The sequence below is a fragment of the Sinocyclocheilus grahami genome, unplaced genomic scaffold (genome assembly GCF_001515645.1).
Source record: "Sinocyclocheilus grahami isolate Dianchi unplaced genomic scaffold, SAMN03320097.WGS_v1.1 scaffold51.1, whole genome shotgun sequence".
In the NCBI taxonomy this organism is placed as follows: Eukaryota; Metazoa; Chordata; class Actinopteri; order Cypriniformes; family Cyprinidae; genus Sinocyclocheilus; species Sinocyclocheilus grahami.
In genome coordinates, this window is record NW_015505230.1 from 1942099 (window position 1) to 1953436 (window position 11338).

At 37.0% G+C, this 11338-nt stretch overlaps 2 protein-coding genes across 2 annotated transcripts; both read right to left on the reverse strand.

Annotated features, from left to right (window-relative positions):
* Positions 1-2736: 2736 nt before the first annotated feature.
* On the reverse strand, positions 2737-6847 carry LOC107583248 (CB1 cannabinoid receptor-interacting protein 1-like). Its single transcript, XM_016269393.1, has 3 exons — positions 6587-6847; positions 6086-6230; positions 2737-3536 (listed from the first exon to the last, which is right to left on the reverse strand). Exons 1-3 carry the CDS (start codon positions 6763-6765, stop codon positions 3372-3374), a joined length of 489 nt encoding a protein of 162 aa, XP_016124879.1. The 5' UTR covers positions 6766-6847; the 3' UTR covers positions 2737-3371.
* A 1717-nt stretch (positions 6848-8564) lies between these two features.
* On the reverse strand, positions 8565-9812 carry LOC107583249 (F-box only protein 48-like). The gene is made up of 3 exons (XM_016269394.1): positions 9735-9812; positions 9137-9453; positions 8565-9040 (listed from the first exon to the last, which is right to left on the reverse strand). The coding sequence occupies exons 2-3, from the start codon at positions 9440-9442 to the stop codon at positions 8879-8881; spliced, it is 468 nt and encodes a 155-aa protein (XP_016124880.1). The 5' UTR covers positions 9443-9453; positions 9735-9812; the 3' UTR covers positions 8565-8878.
* Positions 9813-11338: the final 1526 nt, after the last annotated feature.

Genomic DNA, 11338 nt, shown 5'->3' on the forward strand with positions numbered 1-11338 from the left:
GTGAATAATTAATCTGTGCATGCATTTCATTTTTAAAAAAATGTTTTGACCTCATAATTTTGAATCAAATTGTCAACTGGATCGTCTGGTGAAAATGGCAGCCTTCTCTATGGGGTTGTATACAGGACTTCTGCAATGGACCATTTTCACAGCTTCTGATGATACATTTGGTTAACAGATGTTCACTTGCATAATTTAGCAGACATTTAAAAAAGCATAAATGTAAGAATAAAAATCTATTTTTAAAATGAATGTTATAGATATTAAAGTGAATAATTAATCTGTGCATGCATTTCATTTTTAAAAAAATGTTTTGACCTCATAATTTTGAATCAAATTGTCAACTGGATCGTCTGGTGAAAATGGCAGCCTTCTCTATGGGGTTGTATACAGGACTTCTGCAATGGACCATTTTCACAGCTTCTGATGATGCACTTCCACAGTTATTAACATTGTGAATCTAGTTAAGTTTTTATTTTTAATGGTATTATGGCACACTCAGCTCCATGTAATGCATTTTACTATGTTAAAATCTATTCCACTAATTTTCCACCCAAATCAGTGTTGGAATTGTGAAAAACACCCTCAGATATCATCTAGGTCTGACTTTAAGGCACTACAGAGGAAATGTTTGAGCTCAGAGTCTTTTGACACAGACAGGATAGAAATGAAAATGCAATATAGACATGGTGTTGGTAGAGTCTGGGACTAGGCTAAATCTGGGTCTGTGAAGCTAGTCCTTGGAGCATGTAATCCTATGCTATGCATCCCAAGTATGCATACTTTCCTATTCTTTGAACTGAGTGTCGTCTTATAAGGTAATTTGCATTGAAACACAGATATGCAGACCGAGATTCTCTCATTGGCCGAGCCGATTAAACAAAGTGTGCTCATTGCAACTAGTGTCAGTTCCAAACTTTTATATTGTGTCTCTCTTGTTTGCTATCATTAATTATACATATATCTGCATTGTATCAGCTACACTGCTGATGATAGCAATTTGTTGTAAATTGAGGTTAGGTTTAATATCCGTACCACACAAACAACAGGCCCACAGCTTCTGACCAATGAGCTTCCATTATCTGACCGGTCGCTATTGCTCACTTTTTTTGAAAATAAATCATTTTTGGTGGGTCAAGACTCAAAAATGGATTGCAGTTCTGTTCTGATAAGGTCACGGACAGCAGTGGAAAAAACGCGAATACAATTCAATTTAACCACATAATCATTCATAGTTCAAATATCTACTTCCCATTTCTTTTATTTTTATCTCATATGGCATGCATCCATTCAAACTCTATTTTGCCACAAATTCATGTAGGGAGGGATGCACTGAAATTTCGGCCTCCAAAAATTATCACATGTCCTGATAATAATAGCTTTGTAGGACTATACATTATTTGGATAAATAGTAGTTATATCTGATCCTGTTGCATAGAACTGAATAAAAATAATATATTGATATTTAATATATATATACATTATCTGTCCAATTGTATTGTTACTTTCAATAAAAGTGTGGTTATTTTGGCTTGTGTTTTTTAAATTCAGTATCATTTAAATTATTGAGTTAAATTAAAAAGACTTACAAAATTACTTTATATTATTTTATAAAATAATAAATAATGACTACAAAGCATTTTCGGTTTCGGCCCAGAATTTCGGTGCATCCCTATTAATCAGTAATACAGCTAATACTAATATGACTTTAAGGATCTTAAGGATATTTGCCAGTTTTTATAACTGTGGATCGCTCATTTCTTCAGCTATGATTTCAGATATGGACTGAACTGCATCTACATGATTTTGAGATACGACTGCCTCTTATGTCACTGAACACTGAACTCATTAAATGTCATAACATATACAAGACTAAATATTACAATGAGACCACATAAACACAGTTCATCAACAATATTTCTAGATTTAAACATCTGTTTGGCCAGTGACACCTAATAAACCCACTCTCAAATCATAATGTCTAAAACCTGGCAAATTACTGTCACATCATAACCAAATATTAAAGGGGTCATATGATGAGATTTCAAGTGTTCCTTTCTCTTTGGAGTGTTACAAGCTGATTGTGCATAGATAAGATCCCTGAAGTTGCAAAGACTAAAGTCTCAAAACCAAAGAGATATTCTTTATCAAAGTTAAGACTCTGCCATTATTATATACCAACCTATTGAAGCACTGAAATCTGTTTTGTACTTTTGTAATACACTGATAACCACCAAATGCAGTTGGTGATGAGAAAGTCACATGATGAACAAAAGCCTATCACAAGTAGCTTCTAAATAATAACATATATAGAAGGTGCACAGTATTGTTCACACAAACACTAAACACGATCACGGTAACACACATGAAACTGAAATAATGCAATAAACATTCATTTAACAACATTAGTTGTAACACTCAACCCTAACATACCAAACTGATAAGAAAAAACTAAGAAGAAACATAGTTATTTCAACAAAACAACATCAAATTTGAAATGTAACGCAGGGAATTCTGGGAATGTCAATTTACGGTTATTCACTGTAAATTATACGGCCTTTTTCACTTCCAAAAACGGTATACTACCGTAAAATTAATGTCCAATACATGTAATGTCCAATACAGTTTTTCACCGTATATAGTAGGGGAATTTACCGTTAACCATTTAACAGGTTTTTACTGTTGCATTTTTACAGTCTTTTACCGTTAAATTCACAGTCATTTTTTTACAGTGTACAGAACAAATTATTGTTTTACGCTGGTCCCAAAAGACCACGATATTAACTGACTGGTCTTCACTTATATAATATTATATTATACATACTAATAAAGAGTATCATGTATAGCCTGTGTACGTTTATACAGCACCTTTTTGAACAAGCATTTTGGAGCACTGCCCGTCTCTACAACAGCGAACCACTGGGTTAAATACAGGCCTGCAGTGTATTTTTCTCATCTGAGTCTTGTTGAAAGATGGTCTCGGTGTATTTGTAACCATAATAGAGCAGATATGTGCTGTGCAAATGACCAAGAGAGAGCTGAAAATTCGGTCTCATTATAATCCCTTCCCATGGAGACTTTCGCCCAAATTATCACCATCCTTTTCAGAGTTTCACCAGCTCAGGCATGACAAAGAGGAGGAGAAATAAATGAGGAGAAATTCTGTTCAGACTGAAATGTTCTGTGGTACAACAAATAGATACAGTGCTTGACTGGTGAACAGATTCCCTGATGGATCACTTGTTTGGAGCCTTTAATAGTCACATCTTATTTCACTTGAGCACTTTGCAGTCATCTATCTCACACACAGCGGCCCCATGATGGTTACAGGTCATATTGTGCAGGTTTGCTGCTGAAACTCTGCTCGTCTTTTACTGGAAGACCTCTTTGTTTATCCACATGAGGCTACGGGTCTCGTTGGGCTTGGCCTCGTACTCGATGCAATTGAAGCTGTTGCCGAACTGGCAGTGTTCTCTCTTGTAGTAGTTGTAGTATTTCACTTGCCATACAGTTTCAAACATACCGGCATCTTTGAACTGGCAACAAAAAGAAGATGGAAGGTTAGAAACATTTTACAGTTCAGTTCTTTCTACTTGATCAGTTGGCTGAGTGATTTGTCTTTAGTTACAGATGCATGAACGTTTACATGCTTGCACTTCCATAACACATTGAAAAATGAACAAAAAATGCTTTGACATTGTTAGAAAAAAAGCATGTCTTGTTAACTAGATGTACAGCAGCAATCTGACTACACCAATTTAGCTTGCAGTCTATACTTTTTTTTTTTTTGCATATTTGCGATTATTTGAGGTGTTACAGATTGCACTTTCAAAATATAAATTTTTAAGAAATTTGTAAACAAAACATATTCTTGCAGTACATTTCACAAGAAAATACTATTTCAGTTTTCCTACTTCAAAATTTCACATTTAATTCAACATGTTTCTTGTGAATTTTTTTTGTGTGAAATTTTATTAGTAATTTCTGAGTGAAAATTGTTTAAAAGTAAAACATACACCAATTTGTTTTAGTTTTTTCAGTGTGGTCACTTGCTTTCCATTTAACATAGGCTAGATGAAATATTAAAAACTGAAAATATAATTTTCAAGGTTGATACATGTTTTGGAGATTACCGTTAAAATATATTGTAAATAACAATATTGGCCAAAAATATATATTAATAAATAAATTAGGGATGTATATTTTTTGCACCCTTAAAGCGTCAATTTTAGAATTTTAGAGACTAGTATTTAACAAAGTAATATACCAATTCTAATCTATATATATATTTTTTTACAATTTTCTGAAGAAAATGTAAGAGTTGATTGCCCTCTCTAAAAAAAATTCACTGAATTCAACTGACACCTATTTTTTTTAAGTGTATTCAAATTGTCTGTAAAAATATGTAATAAAATAAAATAATTAAGTTGAAAGGGGGTCAATTATTTTGATGAGTTAAAGTAACGGAAGAACATATTTTTACACGATTTCTCAAGCATCGGTAGGTAGTTGGCATGGTGTTTATATGAGTTTGCTGTATGGTGTTCTGGGTGGTTTCTTACTGGTCCAGCTCAAAGAGTACATCCCCCAAACTGTATGACATTCTGACCTCCACATATGACTCAAAACTAAGATTTTTTTTGCCTGTTTTATTATCTTTCAGGTGCAAATCAGGAGTCTTGTAAAGTAACACAAGCACCAGCTCCTCAGTAATTTGAGGCATCATTTACGTCCGTAGCCAAAACAGTGTGGTACAAGTGAAATCTAATGCCAAGGCTGAATTTAGCTTCAAATCTCAAATCCTCCTGAACAATTTAGCATCTAGCAATTCTGTGTGATTGCATAATGAATTATATTCTATTCTATTCCCGGCTGGGCTGTGTTACCTCTATGAAGACCTGCACAGGTTGTCTGTCCCCGCTCTTGGTGTGTGGCACACCCTCAGTGTCGTAGGGGCCATTGTAGACGACCTGCTCTTCATCTTTGGACTGCTGCTCCAATGGGAAGCTCTTTCCGCCGATTCCCATTGTGCTGAAAACCCCGTTTAAACAAGTGTCAGACTATCTGCCTGTTTAGCTTATTTGACACACATCTGAAATTCCTTCTGTCAATAAAACATTAACGACTCGTACTTGTAACATGGTTCAGTTTCACAGCATTTCTAAATAACGTAGGCCTACTGCGCAAATAAAGAATCGACTTTAATGCATATACATACGGCAGTCTATTTATATCACATAGCCTACACGATATATTTCCTTTCTTACAGGAGCGCAGGTGCAGCTTTCGGCCCCAGTGTTGCGAAAAACTCAAGGTTGATACATGTTTTGGAGATTACCGTTAAGGTTATTGGTATCGGCCAAAATTTTCATAAAATATATATTAATAAATAAATATATATTTTTTGCACCCTTAAAGCGTCAATTTTAGAATTTTAGAGACTAGTATTTAACAAAGTAATATACCAATTCTAATCTATATATATATTTTTTTTACAATTTTCTGAAGAAAATGTAAGAGTTGATTGCCCTCTCTAAAAAAAATTCACTGAATTCAACTGACACCTATTTTTTTTAAGTGTATTCAAATTGTCTGTAAAAATATGTAATAAAATAAAATAATTAAGTTGAAAGGGGTTCAATTATTTTGATGAGTTAAAGTAACGGAAGAACATATTTTTACACGATTTCTCAAGCATCGGTAGGTAGTTGGCATGGTGTTTATATGAGTTTGCTGTATGGTGTTCTGGGTGGTTTCTTACTGGTCCAGCTCAAAGAGTACATCCCCCAAACTGTATGACATTCTGACCTCCACATATGACTCAAAACTAAGATTTTTTTTGCCTGTTTTATTATCTTTCAGGTGCAAATCAGGAGTCTTGTAAAGTAACACAAGCACCAGCTCCTCAGTAATTTGAGGCATCATTTACGTCCGTAGCCAAAACAGTGTGGTACAAGTGAAATCTAATGCCAAGGCTGAATTTAGCTTCAAATCTCAAATCCTCCTGAACAATTTAGCATCTAGCAATTCTGTGTGATTGCATAATGAATTATATTCTATTCTATTCCCGGCTGGGCTGTGTTACCTCTATGAAGACCTGCACAGGTTGTCTGTCCCCGCTCTTGGTGTGTGGCACACCCTCAGTGTCGTAGGGGCCATTGTAGACGACCTGCTCTTCATCTTTGGACTGCTGCTCCAATGGGAAGCTCTTTCCGCCGATTCCCATTGTGCTGAAAACCCCGTTTAAACAAGTGTCAGACTATCTGCCTGTTTAGCTTATTTGACACACATCTGAAATTCCTTCTGTCAATAAAACATTAACGACTCGTACTTGTAACATGGTTCAGTTTCACAGCATTTCTAAATAACGTAGGCCTACTGCGCAAATAAAGAATCGACTTTAATGCATATACATACGGCAGTCTATTTATATCACATAGCCTACACGATATATTTCCTTTCTTACAGGAGCGCAGGTGCAGCTTTCGGCCCCAGTGTTGCGAAAAACATCTATATGCAAATACCTATAATATCAGGAGCATATAAACAGGATCAATTTGACCGCGTTCATATTGAATGGACTTACGTGGCCTCCGCGCTACCCGGTTTCACGATCACCTCGATTTTGTATTTCGATCCTGTCAGCAATTTGATTGTCCTGCTCTGGCCGAACCTCGTCCCGTCCACTTTATAAAACACGGGTCCGTCATTGGGTTGGATTTTCAAAGAAATCGCGATGTTTATTATCGCCGGAACGTCGGCCATAGCTGCGAGATACCGGAGCTCGGTGTATTTCCAGGGCTCCCGGTCATTAACGGGATGGCGGACGGTCTCAGGAAGCTGTGGAGAGATGCTGTGACGCCTGCACAAGCCATCACGCCCATTTAATCATGCAGCATACATTTATGCATATGGCTAGACTGGGCTCATATAATTGGCATTGCTAAAATAGGCGTTGCTACCCTATCGATTGTTTTGTTTGTTTATTTTTGTCATGTTGTGTATTGTATCCTAGGATTCAAAAATAGTGTAAATAGCTTATTAGCATTAGATTTAGATCCTAATCCCATTGTGTTAGTGTCCATCTCCGTTATCCTCGCGATTAAAAACAGTCCCTGTCCAAAGTGCTGAAACTGAAGAGTCGTGTATTAGCTACGCTAATAATACTGCCTGCGGTAGGCTACTGAGCCATTTTTAGTGAAAGAAGTACATTTTAAATGCACTAAACACAAAACACTGCTATTACGTGTTTAGTGAGCTTGAAATGTTAATAAAACATTAATATAATTAACTAAATTAATTATAAACCTATTTTTAATTGGCTGTTATGAGGGTTTTTTGATATGCATGTTTATGCAGTTTTGTCTTTGCAGAAAGCTTTGTAACAATAGCAGTTATATAAAATCATTAATTTGAATTAAAACAGGATGTGTGTACATTTTTAATGGACAGTCAGACCAATACGTGTCATTTTAAATGACATTTATGCCATTTAAAAATATATAATGAGAGGAATATACATAATTTGAGTGATTGAGTGACTTGAGTGAAGTTCAAAAGCAGGCCAATTATATTCTCATTTAACATTAATAATCATTTTATCTCACAGATTCCTCCATTATGAGTTCATATGGCATAGTTCACCCCAAAAAATTTAATTTTCTGAAAATGCACTCACTCTCAGGCCATCCAAGATGTAGATGAGTTTGTTTCTTCATCAGAACAGATTTGGAGAAATGTAGCATTGCATCACTTGCTCAGCAGTGGGTGCTCTGCAGTGAATGGGTGCCGTCAGAATGAGAGTCCAAACAGCTGATAAAAACATCACAGTAATTCACGCGACTCCAGTCCATAAATGAACCTATTTATCAATTACTTTAATTTAGCTTGAGACGGCACAATGCTACTTATTAGCAGTAAAAAATATTTTTTTGTCTGATAGGACTGAAAAGATACTCAGAATTGCTTTTCGAAGTCTCTTTTTAAAAAATTAAATAAGCTTTCCATTTCACAACAAGGCAATGCTAGTTCATACATACTGATTTCTCACTGTGTACGAAAAACGCCTTTTCACATGGCAAAAACTGTGCATTTAAATGTAACAATATTTCTATGTTTTAAATGATTATGTGGTTATAAAGATAAGACATATGCATACAGATAGCAGAAAGAGAGAAATGGAAAGAGAGGTCAGCAATGAAGAGGGAAGTACAGCATTGGGACACATAATATTCATTAATATATTAGCTTTGATAAAATAATAGTTGCATTATTTAAGGCAAAACATGTTTTGGGAGTGACTCTAAAAAAAAAATCAAATAAATTAATAAAAATCAATACTTAAATCAAAATGTGCACAGCTTTGTTGATCTAAAAAAAAAAAGAGACAAGATCTCTCTCTCTCGGTTCCATCTGCAAAACGCTTCCATCATATGAAACCTATAAAACCTCATTACAGTCTCAAGCAAATTTCAGTAATACAACTAACATGTTCGGTAACCAGTGACTCTAAAAAAAATCAAATAAATTAATAAAAATCAATACTTAAATCAAAATGTGCACAGCTTTGTTGATCTAAAAAAAAAAAAGAGACAAGATCTCTCTCTCTCGGTTCCATCTGCAAAACGCTTCCATCATATGAAACCTATAAAACCTCATTACAGTCTCAAGCAAATTTCAGTAATACAACTAACATGTTCGGTAACAAAAGCCACATTATCATGTCTTTTTTTAGCCTTTGTGCTTTTTTCCCAATACCGATTACAAAATATTCCATAGAATTATTTGCCCAGCAAGTGTTTCAGTCATAATGCTTCCATTGTAGACACAGCTGATGTATTTCAGTCCATTGGCAGGATCCCAAAAGTCTCTGTTTGCTCTATCTATCCAGTTCCGCCTCCAGTATCTCTCCCCAGGTCTCCACGTCCAGTGGACACATGCTGTTGGATGGGATATCGTCAGCAGAGCGGATGTTACTGTATCGGCCCTTCAGCCACCTCCGCTTTACGCAGCCTTTCCTGTAGTTACGAACAAGAGTAACCTGGCACAAAAAGGAAAGGTAAATAAGAAACAAACAGCAGAGGCAGGAACAAAATGAAGCAGAATATCACTTCATTTGAACAGCAATAGCACAAACCTTCCATGAACACCCAGCAAGCCTGTCCCCGTCCACCTCCCTCCGGCAAATAGCCAGCACCGAAAGACAGTGGCTCCTCCACAGCTGATCGCGGCCCTCGATTATGTCATTCCAGTGTCTGCAGGTGAGCGAGGCCCGGCACAAACTCCTGACGTCCAGCTCACTGAAGATCCTCACGCTCATCTCAGTAGGGAGGGTCTCTGTGAAGCTCTGCTGAAGTGGATCCTGGCCACCAGGGATCATTAAGGTGGCTCCTCGCTTTGGGCTGAAGGTGGCGCTCTTGCTCCTTTTGCAGACATTCTGCATCTCTCAGCGTCCTAGAGGAGTTTCAGTTTGATTTCCATTGAGCTCAACAATGACAGAACATTTGACTTACGAATAATCCATTCTTTAAGCAATACATAGGTTATCGTGTGCGTGTAACTGAACGGTCGCAGTAACGTTATCTGTTCGTTCGTGGACAAAGCCACCACCTACAGTACGTAACTCTAGCTAACCAGTGGCTAGAATAGATTCTAAAACAAATACATCTATATAATTGCATGCAGTACGAAAAACTAATGTATTAAATCAATATGTTACTTGTAACGATTCATACCGGCGGAGGCGTCTCGTTGACAGCTGAGGATTTAAACGTCTGCGTTTGTTTACACCGGAAGCGTCACGACGCCCCGTTCTCACTGCGCATGCGCGTCTCTTCAGCGGAAATTTGAAGTTGTTTTGATTCCGCATTATTATAATGCAGAATTTGAGGTATAAGCTACATTTTATATTATTTGTGTGCAAAATGTGTGCACCTTTTGGGTAAAAGTTTAGAAAAGAGCCCACGTGCGTGTTTATACAGCGCGTGCTCATCGCGGAGTTCACCGGAAGTCCGAAAAATAATAATTAATATTAATTTCTTGCCGCACTTCTCAGTCAGTTTCTTTAGCGTTGAAGCGGCTCTAACGAATTCGTCTTCGCGACCTAATTAAATAGAAAGTATTTTCTCTCTTAAAGTAATAATGGGAGAGTTTGTGTTGAGAAAGATTTAAGTCTGCAGCGCGGGCGAGCTCAAATCTGCTTTACAGCATTTGTACACGCATTAAAGATATTTGATCACTGAACATGAAGTCCAAACAGGTCTGTGTGTCTTATGCACAGATGCCAGGCTTCGAGCTGGAGCAGGTGGACGGTGGCAGTCCTATAGAGCTGCCCTATGGAGAAACTGTTCTGGGGAGAGGACTATTTCTAGGGCTAGGTTAACCATTACTAATATGTCTTTAAAATATATTAGATGGCATGCTAATGTTCTTGCCATTGTGCAAATTATCAGGCTATAACTAATAAACTCGAGTGCCTGAATTTGAGTCAAGTCTGTTGTGCACTTTTACAGAAATACTGCAAAGCTCAGTAGGCATGGATGAATTACCCAAGGGAAAAAATACTGTCTTTATGTTATTTATAATTATATGTTATTTAAAAACATTACATATTATGTTTATGTTTTTGCAGTGAGGGTATCTATACAGTCATGGCCAAATGTTTTGGCATTGACATAAATTGTGTTTTGCAAAGTTTGCTGCTTCAGTATTTGAAGATTATTGTTTTTCCACATGTTTCTATGGTATACTGAAAAAAAAAGTTTTAAAGGCTTTTTTTGGCAAAAAAAAATATATAATAAGTCAATATTTACAGTGTTGACCCTAGTTCTTTATAACCTCCGCAGTTCGCTCTGGCAAGCTGGATATTAGCTTCTGGGCCAAATCCTGACTGATGGCGATCCATTCTTGCCTTATTAGTTCTCGGAGTTGATCACACTTTGTGGGCTTCTGCTTGTCCACTCGCCTTTTGAGGACTGACCACAGGTTCTTTATTGGATTGAGATCCGGGGAGTTGCCTGGCCACGGATCCAAGATTTGAATGTAATGATCTTCGAGCCACTTCTTTATCACTCTTGCTTTGTGACATGGTGCTCCATCATGCTGGAAAATGCAGATCATCACCAAATTGCTCATGGATCGTTGGGAGAAGTCGCTCTTGCAGGACGTTTTGATACCATTCTTTATTCATGGTAGTGTTTTTGGGCAGAATTATGAGAGAGCCCACTCCCTCGGTTGAAAAGCAACCCCACACATGGATGGTCTCAGAGCGTCTCGTTGACAGCTGAGGATTTAAACGTCTGCGTTTGTTTACACCGGAAGCGTCACGACGCCCCGTTCT

Coding starts and splice junctions, on each gene's coding strand:
- LOC107583248 (XM_016269393.1), bottom strand. CDS start 6,765: ATGGCCGACGTTCCGGCGATAATAAACATCGCGATTTCTTTGAAAATC. Junction 6,231..6,586: donor CCGGGTAGCGCGGAGGCCAC/GTAAGTCCATTC, acceptor CGGGGTTTTCAG/CACAATGGGAATCGGCGGAA. Junction 3,537..6,085: donor CTGTGCAGGTCTTCATAGAG/GTAACACAGCCC, acceptor TTTTGTTGCCAG/TTCAAAGATGCCGGTATGTT.
- LOC107583249 (XM_016269394.1), bottom strand. CDS start 9,442: ATGCAGAATGTCTGCAAAAGGAGCAAGAGCGCCACCTTCAGCCCAAAG. Junction 9,041..9,136: donor TTGCTGGGTGTTCATGGAAG/GTTTGTGCTATT, acceptor TTTTTGTGCCAG/GTTACTCTTGTTCGTAACTA.